Genomic DNA, 22,997 nt, shown 5'->3' on the forward strand with positions numbered 1-22,997 from the left:
GTATATTATCTCTTAAACAGCGATAGATGTAAGCCAGAAATCTGCCATGGTCCGGGCAGCACGAGTCGCCTGACATTCCATTGCACAGCCTTGTCCTATGCTAAATAACAGCTTTACTCCTACTTTCCCCCTGCTGTTCTGTGGCTCTCTCTTATCGTTTGTGACCGCTGCAGCTAATCATTGGTCTTATAACATATGCATGGAGATGAGCAGTGAGCCCAGTGATTGGCTGCAGCGGTCACATGCTATAGCCATGCCATCAGCACTGCAGCTGTGTCCACAATGATAACCTCCTAGGTCACAGTGCTAGAGCTCCCAAACACTATACCTGACGCTGCTGTCCAGGACACACTTGCCCCTGGTAGGTGTAATGACGTAGGGTCACGTGGTACTGACGCAGCCTGTAAGGTAGAATAGCTCCCAGCGGCTAAAGGACCTTTGCTGATGATGTCATTGTCATGTGACCAGTATCACGCACGGGACGGATCACATGACTGTGACATCATCACTAGGAAAAAAGCAGCCCCTGGAATGTAGCAGTATCCTGCAGAAGGTGCCCTGCGCCTGACTCCGCCCCCTGCCGTGACCTCACCAAAGGTCCTATTGAAGCTTTCTAATAGCTGTGCTAGCAAATGTACGTGAGTGGTCACATGTCTATGACGTCATGAAAGGTCCTGTAGCCACTAGGATGCACTGTCTGCAGACAAGTAAGTGGCCTTTGTACGGTATTCTGCCGTGGGCTTATGTGTCCGCGCCTACCGTCTATAGTGTGTACAGGGAGGCATGTGATGGCACTGCGGGTCTGCGGCATGTGCTGCAGATGTGCACAATTCATGTGGGAGTGTACGTGTAGTATGTATAGATGGTGGTGTCTGATGTGTCCAGGTACGTGCGCAGCCGTGCATATAGCAGCAGCACACCTATGTATCTCTACATGGAGCTCACATCACATACAGTATCTGTACACATAGATGGAGGATACATACAGTGACCTGTAAAGGTCTGGGCACCCTGGTCAGAATTACTGTTATTGTAACACTGAAACAAGAGATGACGCATTTCGGAAACAATTTCTGTAAACCAATGAGTTTAAAATATGATCAAAGGTATGTGTGGAGAAAAAGGGTCACAAAGTTTCCTAAAAATAACATCTCACCAACCATTAAAGGGAACCTGTCACCCCAAAATCAATGGTGAGGTAAGCTCACCGGCATCAGGGGCTTATCTACAGCATTCTGTAATGCATTCTGTAATGCTGTAGATAAGCCCCCGATGTAACCTGAAAGAGGAGAAAATGACATTAGATTATACTCACCCAGGGGCCGTCCGATCTGATGGTCATCGCAGTCCGGCGCCTCCTATCTTCATTCCATGACGTCCTCTTCTGGTCTTCACACCGCGGCTCTGGCGCAGGCGTACTTTGCCCTGTTGAGGGCAGAGCAAAGTACTGCAGTGCGCAGGCACTGGGCCTCTCTGACCTTTCCGGCACCTGTGCACTGCAGTATTTTGCTCTGCCCTCCACAGGGCAGACAAAGTACGCCTGCGCCAGAGCCGCCGTGTGAAGACCAGAAGAGGACGTCATGGAATGAAGATAGGAGGCTCCGGAGCGGACCTGAGACGCCCATCGGAGCGGACCTGAGACGCCCATCGGAGCGGGACCGCCCCTGGGTGAGTATAATCTAACCTCTTTTTCTCCTCTTTCAGGTTACATAGGGGGCTTATCTACAGCATTACAGAATGCTGTAGATAAGCCCCTGATGACGGTGAGCTTACCTCATCATCAATTTTGGGGGTGACAGGTTCCCTTTAAACATGGGGGTAGATCAATCATGCTTTGGGATTGTGTTGCCCCCAATAGCACAGGGAACATTTCACTGGTAGAAAGAAGAATGGATTCAGTGAAATTTCAACAGATTCTTGATGCAAACATAACACCATCTGTAAAAAATGCTGAAGTTGAAAAGACGATGGCTTCTATAGATGGATAATGATCCTAAATACACATCAAAATCCACAATAGACTACCTCAGAAGGCCAAAGCTGAAGGTTTCACAATGGCCCTTACAGTCCCCTGTCTGAACATCATTGAAAATCTGTGGGTAGACCTCAAAATAGCAGTGTATGCAACCTAGGAATCTCACAGAACTGAAAGAATGGATGTAAATCCCCAGAATTGAAAGACTCTTGGCTGGTTACTGAACGTGTTTACAAGCTGTGATACTTTCAAAACGGGGTGTTACTAGGAAATGTCATGGCAACTATGGGGACCAGTCGTGCAGGGCTCAGCCTCATGTCACAGATGACTGCCGTCATCAGAGGGAATAACGTCACACACCAGTTTTCTGAATAACAAGATTCCCCGTTTATTAGAGATGTGAATACATATTTATGCAGTATCTGTTTGGGCGGAATAAAGAAATAAGATACAAAAATTCAAGCATCTCATTAGTTTGTATTAATGTCTTACTACTGATTGGTCAATATTTCAATACATAGTTGAATATTCATTACTAATTAACGTGTTCTAAGCTTACATATTAAGCATCTAATTAACATCGTGTGCATCTCCATGGGGGTGGGGTCTCAAACCTTGTCTACATGAGGCGGACAATGCATGCCTTCTCTGTACCAAGCTTCAAGGCTGCAGATAGAAACTTTCAGACTAAAACAATGTGCAGATCTAGTCTGAAGCCTAGTGCATCCAGAAAATGTACCATATTTTTCAGACTATAAGACACACTTTTTTCCTCTCAAAATGTGGTGGAAAATAGGGGGTGCGTCTTATAGTCCCAATGTGCCTGTCTGGCTGAGGAGGGGCAGCGATAGAGCAGCGGGTCACAGGAGGCAGGAGCCTGTGGCTAACTCCTGTGCATGCTGCTAAAGAGTAATGAATATTCCCTACATTCCACGCCCGTTGCTTTAATCGCAAACATTCTGTTAGCCACAGCCGCCAGCTTCCTGCAGCTGCCAGGCTTTCGCGTGTGCCCGCTTCTTAAGGCAATGAATATTCACTGCGCTCCACACCCATAGGCGTGGAATGCAGTGAATATTCATTCCCTTTAGTAGCAGCACACGTGAACGCCCGGCAGCTGCAGGAATCCGGCGGCTGCGGCTAACACTGTGCTATCTATTAAAGAGAAATGAATATTCACTGCTCTCCATGCATCTAGTCCCGCTGTGGGGAGCAGTGAGTTTTCCAACAGCTGTCCTCGGCTTGTAAGGCACGCATGACATCACTGCCAAGCACTGCTTACAAGCATAAATCAGCTGCTGGCATCGGAACAAGGTGCTGCAAGGGAGCGCAGGAAGGTAAATAGGATGATTTGTTTTGTTTTTTTCTGATGGGGGGCCGTGCACACCAGGATAAGGATGATGGTGCCATGCATACCAGGGTAGGGAAGAGGGGGGCGTGCATACCAGGATAGTGATGAGGGGGCCATACATACCAGGGTAGAGATGAGGGGCCGTGCATACCAGGATAAGGATGAGGGGGCCATGCGTACCAGGTTAGGTATGAGGGGGGTGTGCATACCAGTATGGAGATGAAGGGGCCGTGCATACCAGGATGGGGATGAGGGGGCCATGCATACCAGGATAGGAAATATTAAGTACAGATTTGACCACATTTTTTTCCTTTTTTTTTTTTGCCCTATTTCCTCCTCTAAAACCTAGGTGCCTCTTATAATTTGAAAAAATACGGTATCTTTTTCAGAAATTCAAACCTTATACAGAAAATGGATGTAATATTCATACCTAAGATAGATGCCACCGTTACAGTACTAACCATTCACAGTGCCAAAACTTGTGCACAGGTATGTGGACTCGGAGTCGGAGCCCATTTTGGTGAAGTTGAAGTCGGAGGTTTGGCTTACTGACTCCACAGCCCTTCTTGTGCATTGTCCCATTTTTCTTTTTGTAATTTTTAAACTGTAAAATATGAAAATATATAAATATATTTTTGCCTAAAATAAAAAGGAAATTTGTCATCTTTAACTTTAGGCCTTTTAGAGATCATTTCATCTTCAACTTGCTTAGCTGTTCACAGTAATAGTAACTTGACCAGTGGTGCCCAAACTTTTACATGCCACTGTCTTCATATCATGTTCCATGTGCATCTATGGACATCTGTTGTGTCCAGTGAATATCTATGGTACAGGTCTGTATATAATGCTAGTGCTTTCATACAACTTTGTATCTATACATATAGCTCACATTACTTACAGTATACATAACATAGATGTAGGATATATATATATATATATATGTGTGTGTGTTCATATTATGTTACATGTGTATAAATATACTCCTGTTCTATACAGGGTGAATGTTTAGTAAGTACAGTCGCAGCAAAAATCCTGACACGAGACTGATACAAATTTAGGTCATCACAGTTCGCTGCTCCAGTGGTTTTAGATCTGTCAGGCACATCTTTGTCTGGTTACTGAAGAAAAATTATATTCTATGAGTTTTTACTCTTTTACTGACAAATACAGTTATATGAAAAAGTTTGGGCACCCCTATTAATCTTAAGCTTAATGTTTTATAAAAATAGTTTTTTTTGCAATAGCTAATTCAGTTTCATATATCTAATAACTGTTGGACACAGTAATGTTTCTGCCTTGAAATGAGGTTTATTGTACTAACAGAAAATGTGCAATCTGCATTCAAACAAAATTTGACAGGTGCGTAAGTATGGGCACCCTTATCATTTTCTTGTTTTAAATACTCCTTCCTACTTTTTACTGACTTACTAAAGCACTTTTTTTTGTTTTGTAACCTCATTGAGCTTTGAACTTCATAGCCAGGTGTATGCAATCATGAGAAAAGCTACTTAAAGTGGCCACTTGCAAGTTGTTCTCCTGTTTGAATCTCCTCTGAAGAGTGGCATCATGGGCTCCTCAAAACAACTGTCAAATGATCTGAAAACAAAGATTATTCAACATAGTTGTTCAGGGGAAGGATACTAAAAGCTGTCTAAGAGATTTAACCTGTCAATTTCCACTGTGAGGAACATAGTAAGGAAATGGAAGAACACAGGTACAGTTCTTGTTAAGGCCAGAAGTGGCAGGCCAAGAAAAACATCAGAAAGGCAGAGAAGAAGAATGGTGAGATCAGTCAAGGACAATCCTCAGACCACCTCCAGAGAGCTGCAGCATCAACTTGCTGCAGATGGTGTCACTGTGCATCGGTCAACTATACAACGCACTTTGCACAAGGAGAAGCTGTATGGGAGAGTGATGCGAAAGAAGCCATTTCTGCAAGCACGCCACAAACAGAGTCGTCTGAGGTATGCAAAAGCACATTTGGAGAAGCCAATTTCTTTTTGGTAGAAGGTCCTGTAGACTGATGAAACCAAGATTGAGTTGTTTGGTCATACAAAAAGGCGTTATGCATTGCGGCAAAAAAACACAGCATTCCAAGAAAAACACTTGCTACCCACAGTAAAATTTGATGGAGGTTCCATCATGCTTTGCGGCTGTGTGGCCAATGCCGGCACCGGGAAGCTTGTTAAAGTTGAGGGACGCATGGATTCCTCTCAGTGTCAGCAGATTCTTGACAATAATGTTCATGAATCAGTGACAAAGTTGAAGTTACACAGGGGATGGAACTTTCAGCAAGACAATGATCCAAAACACCGCTCCAAATCTACTCAGGCATTCATGCAGAGGAACAATTACACTGTTCTGGAATGGCCATCCCAGTCCCCAGACCTGAATATCATTGAACATCTGTGGGATCATTTGAAGAGGGCTGTCCATGCTCGGAGACCATCAAACTTAACTGATATGAAACTTAAATAGCTGTTGCAAAAAAAACAATTTTTATAAAACATTAAGCTTAAGATTAATAGGGGTACCCAAACTTTTTCATATAACTGTACATTAAGTTTCTAAAGACACAATATTTCCAGTATTTTCCCTTACTTTACAAGACGTCTGCATTTCGCCCTGGCAGCAGATATCAGCTTCTAGGCCAGATCCTGACTGGTGACAGCCCACGCTTACCTAATCAGGGCTTGGAGTTTATCGCAATTTTTGTGTTTTTGTTCGTCCACCTGCTTTTTCAGGATTGATCACAAGTTCTCAATGAGATTCAGATCTGGGGAGTTTCCTGTACTTTGACCCAAAATTTCAATGTTTTGTTCACTGAGTCAGTTAATGGACATTTACACTGCAAGATAATAGTGAACCAGCAAAAGGCTCGTTCATTGGGGAAAATGATCTATTGTGCAGCATAAATGATCATCGTGCAGTGTAAACAGGAGTCTCGCTGCCGAGAGCTATGACAGCCCATGCACACTGAACGATCTAATATAGCTGGCTTAGTGGGTATTATTTACCTAGCCTGTGTAAACAAGCATTCAAGTGACCACTGATCTGTAAAAGTAAACAAACCATTAGATACTTTTTCCTTGTGACATGGTGCTAGAAAAAGCATTGTGCATGACCAAGTTGCTCCTGGATTGTTGGGACAAGTTGCTCTTGGTGGATGTTTAGATCCAATTCTTTATTCTTGGCAGTGTTGATAAGGAAAATTGTGAGTGAGCTCCTCTATGGATGGAAAGCAACCCCATCTATGAATAGTCCCAAGATGCAGAACTCATGGCAGCCCTCGCCTTTTCTTCTGTGGACAATCATTCCTCCAGATGTCCTAAACAGTGTGATGGGGGCTTCATCAGAGAAAATAATTTTACCCCAACCTTGTGCTGTCCAATTCCTGTATTTCCTGTAGAATGTCAGTGTTTCTTTGACGTTTTTCTTGCAGAGAAGTGGCTTCTTTGCTGCACTTCTTGACGCCATGCCAGCCTCTAAAAGCCTTCACCTCCCTGACACCCGCCTGCTGCACTTTTAGAGCAAGCTCTGCACTGGTGTGGAACCGATCCCATTGCTGAATCCTCTTTAGAAGACCGTAGTGCCACTTGCTAGATTTTTATGGGAAATCTTAAACGCGGCAATGTCTGCCTGCAAATCTCTGTCGATGCAAAGCAATGATGACTGAATGTGTTTCTTTGGAGATAACCATGGTTAATAGAATACAATGATTTTAAGCACCAGCCCCCTTATTAAAGCAACTAGTCTGTTCTTATAATTCAGCATAAATAACCAAAACCATAACAAAAGACAGCATAATTAAAGTAAATATCTATAAATGTCTATAAAGCTGTCACGGTATCCTATAAGTATATATTATGTAGGAAAAAACCACAATAAAGTGGAGGACTACGTAGTGGGACGAGTCGCTAAACAAATATCACCAAAAAGATTGGGTCACAAGGGCCCAAAAGAAACGACCAAACGTCCATATAGAATGATATATAAAAACATGTATCTTTATTCAAACAATTAAATATACCAAAAAAGGGAAATATATATCAATTTATAAAAAACAGGTGAGGTACAGCGCTGCATGGTGTGCGCAGACACCAGACAGACATGCAAGTATGTTAAGGGCACAGGGGTCCCAGGACAAATACACCCCTCATAATAAATAGATGTGTCCAAACAACAATAGGTTAATCGCCTAAATGAAACAGTAAACGGACATCTTGTAAAAGATCCTCTGCAATGCCTAGATCAGTGCATTGTCTCTTCTCTTCTCTGATAAAAAACTTTTTCCACTTCAGGCGTCTCACGAAGAGTTTTAAATCTTTAATTACTTCAAATGTGTCCATATGTGAGCTAGGTACGAAGGATAGGCCTTTGCTTAATAGTGATACTTCGTTCTCTGACAAACGGTCTGGAGGATAGATTAATCACTTGTGTGTTTATGTGGGGGGGTTGGTGCGATTCCTGAGGGGGTAACTTAGATCTAAAAAATTGCTCTTAGTTGGAGATCTCTTGTTGCTACCTCGCCCCCAGTTACTGCCCCTCCCCTTACCTTTCCCTCTACCTCTCTGTGTACTAGACCTCGTGTCACTATCAGAAATGTCAGCCTCTGAAGAAGAGATATCAGTCTCTGTTTTACGAGAAAATCTGTTGGAGGAGAAAGAGTAGGCTTTGTTCTCTTTGAACTCCTGAAGATCCCTTATAAAGAATTTATGTTTTTTATCTTTTAGATGATATTGAAACCTCTCCACCGAGTTCTGCAGTTGTGTCTCTTTTTTGGAGAACTCGGGTTCAGAGGAACATTTTTTTGTAATATCTATATGTTCTTTAAGGGACTCATTCAGGACATTCAAATTTTGTTTTTCCTCCTCCAACAGATGTCCCATCAATCTAAGTGAACTCGCCGTAGCTTCCCTTTCCCACTTAGCCAACAAACTGGGATTTTTGTAGCGATATCCTGGTGCCAGAGTGATCCTCAAATGTCTGGGAACAATGCCAGATTTTATATAATTGTCTAGGTTCTGCACCTCCCACCAGGAGGCCATTTGGTCTTTATACACCCTAGTCAATTCTTTGAATGCGGCATAAAATGAGGGAACATATTTTTTTTGGGTATAGGATCTATCGGAGAATACCTCCCTGGCCTCCGTAACCCACTGATTGGTGTCAATTCCTGTGCTGAGAAATCCTGCCATACCAATGAAAAGTATATATAAGCGTGGTGAGTTTATCTAATAAAGGATCAAATACGTATTTTAGCAACTGGATAAAAAATAACCTTTATTAGGTATATTAAAAGCCAAAAAATGGCACATGAAAAAATAATTATAAAACAAAAACAATTATAGACTGACCAGCACTGACAGTACTGGAATGACTTACAAGTCAAAATGTTTCTATTAATCCAATGGGTATATGCAGACCAATGATATTACAATAATCCGGGTATAAGGACACAAACTGCACCCATTAGAATAAAGTCACGTATTGCAGTTGTGTCTCAACCACCATATGTATGCCTAGGTCCATGAAAATTGCATACAATCCATTTAGTATGAGGCAAAGAAGTATACTATATGTCCCATACAATCATCACATGCTACTGTTCTACTCATATGGTCATAAAAATCCAATACCATATATATGTGAGTCAAGCTACTGTCAGTGCAAATTGCAGCACATATTTAGCGTTTCAAACTGTCATTGACCAAAGAACCATCCATGCAGCTGTGGGATACATATTACTTATTTATACTGTAAGAGTGTTCCCCATGGATTCATTCATGACACGTAATATTCAAAGGTCCGCATAAGTAGAATAGGAACTGAAGTGCATGAGACCATGTATATTTAACTAAGCCCATGTGTTTGGGTAGATCTCACCACATATACGTCATCAACAGCCATTCCTCTATCTTCTATACGTGTTATGCCCAGCCTTTGTGTAGAAACTTGTGCTATGGAAAGCATCTCCCGACGCGTTTCTTCCTTAGATTCATCAGGGGAGAATGCTAGACTTGTCTGCTGCTGCCGCGGGTCTCACCCCTCTGTGATATTTATAAATTCCTGCTCAATCCCGCGTTGAATAGACTCCGCCCTCTGGCGTGTGACGCGCGGCTTGAGCTTACCCTGTGTTTCCGGTCTTGAGACGAGACTCTCCCGGCTTGTCAGACACTGGGATTCCCTGTCGTGGGGCACATGCGCTCCACTGTACAGTGGCCGAGCTCAGCACGAGGTATATGAGTTAACTCTTACCGGTTGTTATGAAATAATGGGACAAGAATGCAAATATGAATGCTATGTAGTCCCCCAAGGCGTCTGTTTCTATTACAGTGTAGATATTATCTTTTATTCATTATACTGCCTACATAATTGACACCTCGGAAACAGGAAAAGTTAATGTAACTTCAACCTTATCCTGTTCGCCAATTGATATGATTCATAAGTACTTCAGCATATTCCTATGACCACCAATATCGCGGACGGAGGCTGGGTGTATCCCTGTCTTATTAAAGTACACCTTATGATATTTTGAAGAGGAGAGTGAGCAAGGACGCTAGGGCTTTCTGGTTAGAAATCGGAAATACCCAATACTGCGGAAATAGAATTCAAATATAGGAGACAACACCCACCACCAGTATACGTGGGAAACAGTGACCCTACGGATACCCTATTTTAACATATCTACACTCCTTTTTGCCTACCTATCGCGGAGGTTGGCACCCTAGGGAGAAACCCTATGTCACCGGGATCCGTGCGCCCTCCCTGACGCACGTTTCGGTTATAACACCTTCTTCATGCCCCCTGAAGAAGGTGTTATAACCGAAACGTGCGTCGGGGAGGGCGCACGGATCCCGGTGACATAACACCCGTCCTACTACTAAGAGGTAATTTATTTATCCTTGTTTAGATTAGCACCTTGTTATTATGGCTCTTTTCATGATGCATGCATTGCAAATAATTATATTGGATGAGCATTAACCTATTGTTGTTTGGACACATCTATTTATTATGAGGGGTGTATTTGTCCTGGGACCCCTGTGCCCTTAACATACTTGCATGTCTGTCTGGTGTCTGCGCACACCATGCAGCGCTGTACCTCACCTGTTTTTTATAAATTGATATATATTTCCCTTTTTTGGTATATTTAATTGTTTGAATAAAGATACATGTTTTTATATATCATTCTATATGGACGTTTGGTCGTTTCTTTTGGGCCCTTGTGACCCAATCTTTTTGGTTATAATTCAGCATAGCAGATTCCCTTGAACACTTTCTCCTGAGCTAATGAGAAGATCCCGGAGATTATGTAAGCAAGGCTGAAATTCAGTGGAAATGTGTGTTTTGTGTTTAGGTAATTTCCATGGCAAGGAATGACTGCAATTTTTTACAATGAATCTGATTACTCGCCCTAATAATTTAGCTGTAATGCAAATTGCTGCTATAGAAACTGAAGCAGCAGCTGTGAAAACCAAAATGTGTGTCAGTCTAAAAATGTTTGGCCATGACTGTATATATGGTACCGGCATGTATGTAGTATTATTGTTAGTAGTATTATGTGTAGTATATATATCCGATGTGCATATAGTATACGGTTGTATATAATGTTAACGGTGTATATAGGTATTTCTCTACCTTACATCTTCTATGAGCAGGGCATTCTTACTTTTCCCTTCTATTCTTTCCATCAGGTTCCTGAGGTACCCTATATGTTCAAGCTTAATTTCAGAAAACATGAGTCTTTTCCTTAAGGGCTCAGAAAGGATGGAGAAGAATAGGAAACACATTGCCGAGAAAATATTAAACCTCACCCTAGAGATAATCTACCTGCTGACCGGAGAGGTGAGAGGTTCTGGAAATCATGTCGTGTCATTAACTTTAGAGGGATATTAGCTGATTGATGAAGGGAACAATGGGGGATTCATCATGAGGAGACTTTTAACTCCTTAACGCTCCATGATTGATATATCCATAGTGCTCATCACACTTAGCTGCGCTTCTGCTAAAACTGTTGGAAATCAATGAAAACCACAGTTCACTTACTGATTTGCCATGGACAGCCAAATCATTCAGTTGGTTGGGCAGATTATGTGGGTGCTAGATGCTTTATTAGGGATCTGACAGAGGCCTCCATAACTGCCATCCGGTATGTTGAAAAATCGCCTTTTCTCCTTACCAGTTTCTGTATTTTGGGAATAAGTCCTATTCAGATATTTGGTATTGCCATCATAATGGTCTCAGCAACTGTACAGTAAGTAAATAAAAAGCAGATTTTCTAGCTTTCATATACACACTCCCTAAAAGCTGGGATAAAAAGAAATAAAAATCCCACATAATGTATATGGAAGACTTGGTTGTGGCTGACCATGTCACCTACACCGAATTTGGCACTAGGTGGTTCCAACTGGACAGCTTTCCGGGGATCTCCAGACTTCCACGTATAGCTCAGAGTTGGACCTTCCACTAAGTTCCCCCAATATACTTATGAGATAAGGTCACCAGAATATTCAATCTTCCATATGTAATAGATTCACACTTCCTGAATTTTTCCCTTCCAGTTCTTCTCTTCTGTTTTTATTCCTAGTTTCTTTCCTACTATTTTACTTTTTTTACCCTTCTAAATGTTAAAGATCACATCATTCATGTAACCGTTGCTCTTATACTTTTGTCGACAAAAAGGTAAAAATGTTATTGCTCTGAAAATATGTTGACCCAAAAACAGATGATTAAAAATAGGGCTTTTTTTGCAGGAAAGCATAAAGAAAACTACATAAATTTGGTAATGCCATAATTTGTACTGACCCATAGAATAATGTTATCATGTCATTTACCACGCATGAGTAACACGGTAGAAAAAAATCCAAAACACTAGAGAATTGTTGTCAATTCCATTCCGTCCCCTCCCTTCCGAAAAAAAATTCCGTCCCCTCCCATCCGAAACAAAACTAATATGTTTTTTGACACATTGAATGTACCCTAAAATTGCACCCGTAAATAATGTTTTTATTTATTTTTCTTATTTAGCGGTTTTAGTTTCTGCAGCGCATTACATCATCACTGTCGCCGTTGGGGCTCACAACCTAAATTCCTGTATGTATTATGCAACTTCATATGCATTAGTCAAATGATAAAATCACTCCTTACACCAGGGCCAGTTTTTACCTTTCTGACAGAGCCCCATTTTTCAAGTCCGATGTGTTATTATATGTGGCAATAACTCTGGAATGCTTCTACCGATCTCCGTGATTCTGAGATTGCGTTTTCATGACACATTATACTCAATATTAATGATAAATTTAAGTTGATATTATGAGTTTATGAAAATATTGGAAATTTTCCAAAAATATTAAATTGGCAGTTTTCAAATTTAGAATTTTTATGCCCATAAACAGATCATCATACCATACAAAATAGTTAATAAATACCATTTCCCACACCAGTAAAGTACAGCCACCAGCGTTAAGGCCTTTTCTACAGTTTTCTAGTAAACTGTATATAAGTCCCCAATCCACTCTGCATAGCACAAAAAATACCTATTATTGTACCCCCATATGTTTTGGTCTTGTCGATGGGCATCACTGATCTTGTTTCGGCTCCGTAATCACAATCCTTCTGCCCTGCTTCATTTGGATGACGCATCCTGCGTAATTCCACAGTGTTCCCCAATCGCGCTCCTGAGCAGGCGTACTTCATTCTACCCTGCGGAGATCAGAGTAAAGTCCTGTAATGCAAATGCGGCAGGAGAGACCAAAGAGCACCGATGACCCTGAAGTAAAGATGGTAGATTATAGTGCTTTGCTCTGCCTTCAGCAGTTTAGAGTAAAGTACTCCTGTGCAGGAGTGCGATTGGGGGACACTGTGTGGATGACGTAGGACGCGTCATCTACATGAAGCAGTGCAGGAGGATGATGCTTGCAATGAGACAGGAGGCACCGAAGACCATCGACGCCCATCGACCAGACAGCACCGTATGGAGGTACAATAAAAGGTATTTTTTATTTTATGCAGAGGCGATAACATATAGCTTTCTAGAATACAGTAAAAGAGGCCTTAAAGGTGGTGGCTGTATTTTTTATTTTTTTTTGTATTTGTAAAACCTGGTGAAAAGTTCCCTATAAACATCATTTTATTTTTAGTGTCGTGACTATGTTGTCGGGTGTCCCAGACCAGTGGCTCCTTCCCTGTCCCTAACGCTAGGGGCACCCTAGCTCACTCTGTTCCCCCGATTACCTTTGATGGTGAAGATGCCGGGGCCATGTACATTGCCTTAGCTCCTGAATCCGCCCTCAGTCCGTACCCTTCCCCCACCCAGGGAAAGGGGAGTAGTAGTGTACATAATACACCAACCAGGCTAACAAGGCAATACGAACCGGGATAAAGGAAAATGCTAATCATATAAATATATATATGTAAACAACAGCGGTAAATACCGAGGAGTGGAGAATGGGGTTAAACCAAAGTAGGAGAAGAAAGGGCATTATCACACACTCAAAACCTAGCAACAGTCACAGATAAAGCCACCAAATGCCTTCTACAACAACAACCACCAGCCATGTAGCATAAGCTATCTCTGACAATGAGAGCTAGTCAGGGCCCACGTTTTATAGGAGATGGTAGTGGCTAACCATGCATGGCTAAGCCTTAACGCAGGAAAGCTTGCAGGAGCTGTCAACTGAGCAGATTAACCCCTGCACTGCTTGAAAACATTTTACACCATTTGATATCAAGGTGAAGTGCTTCTAACCAGTACAGGAATAGGATAAATCAGACGTTGCGTCTTCTGGCTTCTCTCTGACAGTTAGGATGTTAGAAGTAGTGATGGGCGAACCTGTGGATGTCCGGGTTTGGCCTATCATTTAAAAAAAGTTAATTTTTGGGGTGTTGGAAAGGTGAATTTCACCATACGAAAGTGCAGCAGGAGATGCTGTGTCAGAGGGGTGAGCCAGGTTTCGGTGATGGCGAGGAAGGAAAGTTTGTTAGTAATAAAAAGATCATGGATGTAGGAAACTTTGCTGCAGACAAAGCGAGCGTTCCATAGAGCTCCTGTTAGTGGGACTGGCGAAGTAGGGGCATATTTTGGCATGTTTTGCATATATTTTTTTTATGTTATTCACCTTACAGGTTAAGTAGCTAGGGTGCTTCTGGACTTCAATACTAGTGATGTGTACTTTAATTTTGTTTTTGCATAAAAATAACATTTTTAGTGGCACATTTTTCTTTTCTTCTTCATAGTCCCACTACGGGATATGATATTTTACAGTTTGATCACTATTCAATTACGCTGCAACACTTCTGTATTGCAGCGTAGTAGACCGATTAGTGTTACACTGACAGGAGGCCTCTTAGACCCTGCTGATGGTAGAGCGTAACAGGCTACTGTGGCTGGCAGACCACCAGGACACTGTAGCTGGTAGACCAATGCTTAGCTTTGAGTTGCCAGAGTGACTATAGGCACTCCGCAACTGGATTGCAATGTGGGAGGTGGAAAGGGTTTGGACAATGGAGGTGAAAACTGAGCCCCCTCCCTCTCAAAATGATCTAGATGTCCTGGTCACTATTGACTGTGGCAACAAGAGGGCTGGACAGTAACGATTGGTACGATCACCGATTGGAGCTGTTACAGAAGGTGTCAGCTATTTTACACAGCTGACACCCGCTGTTGATGACACCGGCAGTGCTTCTTTTTGAGAACTTCTTTCTCTTTGTGCTGTACATGTACGGTGGATGTTAGGAAGGGGTCAAATAGTTGTGAGCTTGAAACAAAATAAAAGAAAAGGGCTATGTACTTAAAGAATTATTTCTACCTTCTTAGACAGGTAAAATTGCGAAGTGCTTGTAGAAACAATTTTTTAATTAGGAAAATTCCTCTGTGTTCTAGATATCGGGTTTAATTGAATTGTTACGTGGACCAGCCATCGTTGTGAAACGTGCAGTGCTCATAAGCTCTTTGATGCTGAACTTGTAAGCACGGCACTTAAGACTGGCTGGGATCGTTGGCGTTGAGCTGTTAGTTCCTGACAACATTGAAGCGCACAGTTTAGACCAGCAGCATGAGGATGCCCCTCGGGAAACCAGAAGACTGCAACTGGGAAACAAAAAAAAAAGTAGAAAAAATAAAAATAAAAAAAATGCCGTGATTCCTTTCCCTAATGTCTCTCTTCCTGCACAGAGCTACACACCGAGGAAGAAAGTAACTGATGAAGAATGCAGCAGATCCCAGAGCCCCTTCAGCAGCAAGTGTGAAATCGACCCTGTGAATGAGGGGAGCAATCAGCAGGAGATCCTGGAACTCACCAGCAAGATCGTTTCTCTGCTGACTGGAGAGGTGAGCGCTGCTGGGAATACTGGGACAAACAGCAATACAACACAGGTAGCTGGAGACAAACCAAACTCAAATGGACTCTGTGCTCTTTTTTTGTAGCGGTGTCCGTCCTTACAGATGGACACAAGAACATACTGTAGTTTACTACATTCTCGTGCCCATCTAAAAAAGAGAGAGCCCACTTCAGAAGAAGAGCAGATCTATCTAAACACCACTTGTCTCCTTGTACTGAGTGACTCTGTCAAGCACTATATTCTGGGATCACGCGGAAGCCCTGGACAGAAGCCTTGAAAGCACTGTCTGTGCGTGACCCCAGCCTGTCACGATATGGTATGAAATATCATAAGTTAGTTTTCCTGCTAGCATGCGGGGGCTAAACCCCCCTTCTCTCTGGTTCTCTTTCTTTCCCTGTGTTTCTAGCTGTCTGTGTAGAAGAGCTTGCCTTGTGGGGGAGTTTTATTGACGAAAGGTATTTACGACGGGCATAGCTGCAAGAGAAATTTGTGTTAGCAGGAACTGTTAGAGAAACTTCTAGAATGCATGGGATTTCTTTGTTCTGTTTTTGGAAGATATTATGCAAACCGTTTAAGTTACGAACACCAAAATATATCGTCATAATCACACTCGGAGGATCTACGCATCACTCTAAATACGGGCGTCTAACTCCATCTGGTGAAGAAGTAGGGATTTCTCTGTAAATATGTATCCCAGACAGGGCATATTTGATCTCATCGGAATGCCCACGATACTATGAGATGAACGATGGGTATGGTGCGATTATTTTATGTTCTGTAGCGAAGATACGGGCATCAGATATATTTAATGCCCAGTTAGTGAAACCGAAGAGGTAGGAGGAGTTGGAAAACCAAGCCCTTTCTGTGAGGTCACAGACTGTAGGTTTTAAGTGCTGGCAGGCATCCAAGAGAGCAGAGTTGTGAGTTTTTACCTGAAGCGACCAGACTGCGAGTGCCCAATGCACTGGGATAGATGGAAAGCTCCTAGCCTGTTGCCTGCAATGCAATGATCTAAGAACATGTGAGTTATCTTTTCTTCCTTTAATCCTTTTATTTTTATCATTACCTTGTACATATTTGCAATTGTCTCATTTGTAACATCTTTGTAAAATATCTTTTATAAACACTGCCTAAAAATCGTTTATGGGGTATAATATTTAATACTAGTTCGTTCTTCCTGCTCTAAATACGTACCCTGTCTCTGAAGGGAATTACGCTACTATTTTAGGGGCTGGCTCCGGGCCCGTTTGATCGGAGCTGGTGGCAGCTTACCGTGTGCCGGCTTTTGGGGGGTCACTGTAGCGACTGCGGCTTGATAATTATTGTTCCTGCCTGAGTGGGAGTAGTTATCGCGTTGCTGCAGTGCGCCCAATAGCCAGTACATAGCAGGCAGCCTTTCTGGTGACTAATTACCCCAGGTGCAGTACCTAATCTGACCTGAGAGTAAGGGGGGCGCCAGAGAGCTGCAAGTGTTAAGTGGAACTGTAAGCGGGATAGACACAAATCCCTGCAGTTCATGGTATATTGAAGAGCAGTGGGATACCTAAAATAAGCCCCTGCTGTAAACTAAGAGGTCAATAGCCTCGTGTGTGTTTTTTTTCATCACATTGTGGCAGTGGAGGGATAACTAGGATAAGCCCCCTGCACATGTGATAGCCGTCTGCTGGTCTAAAGTCACCCCCGTCCGTGACAGATTGTGGGCAGCGGCTAAGGGATCCTGACAGTCACGGAGTGAATCGTGACATATTGGTGGCAAGGCGGTGGGATATTAGAGCATTAGTGATTTGGTTTGAGCAATCATTCCTCTCACTAAAAACTTGCAGAAAGTTCTTGCGAGAACTCTGCGCAAATAAGTTTGGAGAACGAACTCAGTGTTTATTAGTTGTGAGACAATTGTGTACTGGTAATTATCCCTTCCCTTTTTCTTCGTTTTTCTATCCTATCTTTTATTTGGCAACCATGGTTGTGCTGGGAGAAACCTTTTATGAGCAGCAGACCAAAGACACCCTTGTGGCCTTGTGCAAGTCACAGCACATTGACTATGCAAACAAAAGCAAAAGCCAACTGGTCGCAGTCCTGATGCAATGGGAAGCCGCTCTAGACCACTCACAGAGCCCAGAAGCCGCAGATGCCAGCACCAGCGAACATGGTGCTGCAGCAGAGGTCCAACCACTGAATGCTCGCCCCGTTAGCAATCCGGGCGAATTGGACCCCCACCTGCAGGCAGCCTTGAAAGAATTCCCCACTGACGACCATGAGGGACGTCGGCAGCTGATTCAGCAATACCGGCAGGAGGCTGAGGCCCGAGCTGAGCGAGAGGCCCAGCGAGCCGAGCGAGAGGCCCAAGCGCAGCGGGAGTACCAGCTGCAGATGGCCCGACTGCAAATGCAGGGGTCGTCCCAGTCCAGTCGTGAGCCCAGCAGCGCTCAGACACCAAAGCCCCGGCCCGACCACTTTCCTGTTATGGAAAAGGATGGGGACTTGGACACTTTTCTGCGGGCCTTTGAGAAGGCCTGCAGACAGTACCAGCTGCCTACACAAGAATGGGCACGATACCTGACACCAGGGCTGAGAGGAAAAGCTCTGGAGGCGTTTGCTGTTCTCCCTCAAGAACAAGATGGTGACTATGAGGCCATCAAGCAGGCTCTCATAGCTAAGTACCAGCTTACACCCGAGGTGTACCGTAAAAAGTTTCGGACCCTCCTACGTGGCCCACACGACAGTTACAGTGATGTGGTGCATAGACTGGGGACCCACTTTGACCAGTGGACCCAAGGACTGTCAGTGACCACCTTTACACAGCTGCGAGACCTGATGATCAAAGACCAGTTCTTCCGTCTTTGCCCAACTGAAGTGCGACAGTTCGTGATGGACAGAGAACCCAAAGACGTGACGAAAGCAGCGCAGATTGCCGATGCCTATGAGGCCAACCGTAGATCGGAAGTGCGGAAGCCAGTCACCACCAGCTGGAGAGGGGGTAAGCCTGCAGCCAACGCCAGTACCCCTGCCAGCCAACACACCAGAGGTCCTGTCCCCGTGGCCAACAGCACCAGACCTACCACCGAACTTCGCCAGTGTTACCACTGCAGGCAGACTGGACACCTCAGTCACCAATGTCCAGCCAGGCAGAAGAACCCCTCATCCCAGGCCCCAGGGCCTAATGCAGCCGTTCTTTTGGTGGGTGGTGTGGTTGGGAGGGTGTGTGACAACGTACAGCCCGTCACTGTGGGAGGTCGTGTTGCTACAGGCCTCAAGGACACCGGGGCTGAACGAACCCTCATCCGACCCGAACTGGCGGCCCCTGAAGAAATCATTCCGGGGAAAACCCTAACTGTCACTGGGATTGGGGGCATCAGCTGTCCCTTACCGATGGCCCGGGTTTTTATTGATTGGGGTGCTGGGAGCGGGGTGAAGGAAGTGGGGCTGTCTGATAATTTGCCCACTGATGTTTTGTTGGGGACTGATTTGGGGAGGTTGGTTGCATACTTCGTGGATGACCCTCCTCCCCAATCTACTAATGAGGGTAAAGTTAACCCTGATGATGATGATGATGATGATGATGGGAAATCGCATGTGTTACCTGACCATGCTTTATCTTGTAGTGATGCATCTGTTAACCATTTTTTCCCTAGGATTGATGGTGAAAATGTTGTACCTGTGCCAACTGTATCTGATAATAATGTTTCTGTGAAAGTTGATGTGTCCATAGGTACAGGAGTGCTCAGCCACGTCGCTCTGCGGAGTGAGACGGCTGAGGAACCCCTAGCAGGGGCAAGTGTCGGTGCTACAAGAAATGGGGAGATACATGGGAACCGTGAGGAAGGTGATGCCATGCAATTGACCAGTGCCACCGAGGAAGGTAACTGGCCCATAAGTAGCAATGCTCCTGAGGTAATGGGGGTGGATGGGAAGGTAGAACCCGTAGCAGCGTCGGCTGATGGGTCTGTAGAAACCCCCGGGGAGACAGCCTACGTAGCTGCTGTCACCCGCAGTCAGAGTGCCCGGAACGCAGATACCTGTCTGCCTTCCGGACCCTCCTCAGTCATCAGTGTGACTGAACCAGAGGTGGACCCAGTGCAGGTCCCAGAGGGCTCCCGTGGGGAAGGGACCCTGACATCGCTTTTGGCTTCCCCTAGCCAGGAGTTTCAGGCCGCTCTGCACACAGATGCGAGCCTAGAGAGTTTGAGACAACTCGCCGGGACGTGCTTCTCCGAGACTGATAAGGAGAAGGTGTTCTGGGAAGGAGGAAGGTTGTACCGGGAGACAGTACCCGGAGAATCACAAAAGGAGTGGTTGAGGGAAAGACAGCTGGTCGTCCCACAGCAATTCCGGGGTGAGTTGTTGCGGATTGCCCATGAGATCCCGCTAGCTGGACACTTGGGTATCAGCAAAACTAAGGCCCGGCTGTCTCAACACTTCTATTGGCCTAAGATGGGGACAGATGTGTCAAACTACTGCCGCTCCTGTGTCACCTGTCAAAGAGTGGGGAAGGCGGGGCCTGCTCTTAAGGCTCCCCTGATCCCTTTGCCAGTGATAGAGGAGCCTTTCCAGAGGATTGCGGTGGACATTGTGGGCCCGCTGGCCGTCTCCAGCAGCTCTGGAAAGCGATTCATTCTTACTGTGGTAGACTACGCTACCCGGTACCCAGAGGCAGTAGCTCTGTCGTCAACTAGGGCAGATAAGGTGGCGGATGCCCTGTTGGCCATCTTTTCACGTGTAGGATTTCCCAGGGAAATGCTTACTGATCGAGGGACCCAATTTATGTCTCACCTAATGGAGGCTCTCTGTAAGAAAATGCAGGTGAAGCACCTGGTATCGAGTGCGTATCACCCACAGACCAATGGCTTGTGTGAACGCTTCAATGGTACCCTCAAACAGATGCTACGCATGCTGGTTGAGACACAAGGGCGCGACTGGGAGCGGTACCTCCCACACCTGCTATTCGCTTACAGAGAGGTTCCGCAGGCCTCGACGGGGTTCTCCCCCTTCGAGCTCCTGTACGGCAGGCGAGTCCGGGGACCCCTTGGGTTGGTAAGAGAATCCTGGGAAGAGGAGCCGAACCCTTCGGAAGTGTCCATAGTGGAGTATGTCATGCGCTTCCGTGACAAGATGCAGACCTTGACGCAGTTGGTGCATGACAACATGACGCAGGCTCAGGCTGATCAGAAGCACTGGTACGACCAGAACGCCCGGGAGCGGACCTACCACGTGGGTCAAAAGGTGTGGGTGCTGGTTCCTGTACCAACGGATAAGCTTCAGGCAGCCTGGGACGGCCCGTACGTCATCCACCAACAGCTCAACCCGGTCACCTATGTGGTCACGCTTGACCACACTCGGGGTAGGCGAAAGGCCTTTCACGTCAACATGATGAAGGCTCATCACGAACGTGAACCTTTCGTCCTACCGGTCTGCAGCGCACCCGAAGAAGGGGAGGAAGACGCCCTCCTGGACATGCTGGCCCAAGCCAAGGCCCGTGGGTCCATTGAGGACGTGGAGGTAAGCGCCTTGCTAGATGAACCACAGCGGTTGCAGTTGCAAACCACACTGGAACCCTTCCGGGTCGTGTTCTCCAACCGGCCTGGAAGGACTGAGTTAGCGGTCCACGAGGTGGACACCGGGAATCACGCCCCACTACGGCGAACACCCTATCGAATCTCTGACCAGGTGCAGCAGATTATGCGCCAGGAGATCGATGAGATGTTACAGCTGGGGGTGATTCGACGGTCAAAGAGCGCGTGGGCCTCACCTGTAGTTCTCGTGCCAAAGAAGGACCGGACCACCCGGTTCTGCGTGGACTACAGGGGGCTCAACGCCATTACAGCCTCTGACGCGCACCCAATGCCGCGCATCGAGGAGCTGCTTGAGAAGTTAGCTGGCGCAGAATACCTGACAATAATGGATCTGAGTCGCGGATACTGGCAGATTCCCCTGAGCCCCGAGGCGCAGGAGAAGTCCGCCTTTATCACACCCTTTGGACTGTACGAGTCCACGGTCATGCCCTTCGGCATGAAGAATGCCCCTGCCACTTTTCAGCGGATGGTCAATCTCCTGCTTCAGGGACTGGAGAAGTACGCCGTGGCGTACTTAGATGACATTGCCATCTTCAGTCCCTCCTGGGATGAACACCTGCAGCATCTCGAGGAGGTGCTCGGGCGAATTCACCGAGCAGGACTGACTATCAAGCCGGGAAAGTGCCAGATGGGCATGAGGGAGGTTCACTACCTGGGGCACCGGGTAGGTGGAAACACCCTGAAACCGGAGCCTGACAAAGTGGGCGTGATCGTGAACTGGCCCACTCCCAGGAACAAGAAACAGGTGATGTCCTTCCTGGGCACTGCAGGGTACTATAGGCGCTTCGTGCAGCACTATAGTAGCCTGGCAAAACCTTTGACGGACCTCACCAGGAAGAAGCTACCCCACATCGTCAACTGGACAGATGGCTGTGAGGGGGCCTTCCAGGCGTTGAAAACAGCACTGTGCAACGCCCCTGTGTTGAAAGCAGTCGACAGCAGTCGACCGTTCTTGGTACAGACCGACGCCAGCGAGTTTGGCCTTGGTGCTGTGCTCAGCCAGGTTGACTCGGAGGACCAAGAGCACCCCGTGTTGTACCTGAGCCGGAAACTTTTGCCGAGGGAAGTGGCCTACTCCACCATTGAGAAGGAGTGCCTGGCCATAGTCTGGGCTCTGCAGCGCTTGCAGCCCTACTTGTACGGTCGCACCTTCACGGTGGTGACCGACCACAACCCTCTGCGCTGGCTAAGCACCATGTGTGGAACCAATGGCAGGTTGCTACGCTGGAGCCTTGCCCTTCAGCAATTTGACTTCACCATTAAGCACAGAGCGGGCAAAGAGCATGGTAATGCAGATGGACTTTCCCGTCAGGGTGAACCCACGGACGTGCGCATGGAGGCATACCGAGAGGTCCTGCCGCCGTAGCGCACGCTAAAAGGGGGAGGTGTCACGATATGGTATGAAATATCATAAGTTAGTTTTCCTGCTAGCATGCGGGGGCTAAACCCCCCTTCTCTCTGGTTCTCTTTCTTTCCCTGTGTTTCTAGCTGTCTGTGTAGAAGAGCTTGCCTTGTGGGGGAGTTTTATTGACGAAAGGTATTTACGACGGGCATAGCTGCAAGAGAAATTTGTGTTAGCAGGAACTGTTAGAGAAACTTCTAGAATGCATGGGATTTCTTTGTTCTGTTTTTGGAAGATATTATGCAAACCGTTTAAGTTACGAACACCAAAATATATCGTCATAATCACACTCGGAGGATCTACGCATCACTCTAAATACGGGCGTCTAACTCCATCTGGTGAAGAAGTAGGGATTTCTCTGTA

At 45.5% G+C, this 22,997-nt stretch overlaps 1 protein-coding gene across 2 annotated transcripts in view; it reads left to right on the forward strand.

Moving 5' to 3' along the window:
• Nucleotides 1–520: 520 nt before the first annotated feature.
• The window catches only part of LOC143767163 (uncharacterized), a 69,601-nt gene continuing 47,124 nt past the window's right edge, over nt 521–22,997 (forward strand). The window contains exons 1-3 of one of the 2 annotated variants that reach the window (XM_077255226.1): nt 521–634; nt 11,018–11,168; nt 15,496–15,651. In XM_077255226.1, coding sequence (XP_077111341.1) covers nt 633–634; nt 11,018–11,168; nt 15,496–15,651 — 309 coding nt within the window. In that variant the 5' untranslated portion in view covers nt 521–632. Of the gene's footprint in view, nt 708–11,017; nt 11,169–15,495; nt 15,652–22,997 lie in introns of both variants that reach the window. The other variant, XM_077255227.1, reaches the window with a different exon arrangement.

The sequence above is a fragment of the Ranitomeya variabilis genome, chromosome 4, assembly GCF_051348905.1.
Source record: "Ranitomeya variabilis isolate aRanVar5 chromosome 4, aRanVar5.hap1, whole genome shotgun sequence".
Taxonomy (NCBI): domain Eukaryota; kingdom Metazoa; phylum Chordata; class Amphibia; order Anura; family Dendrobatidae; genus Ranitomeya; species Ranitomeya variabilis.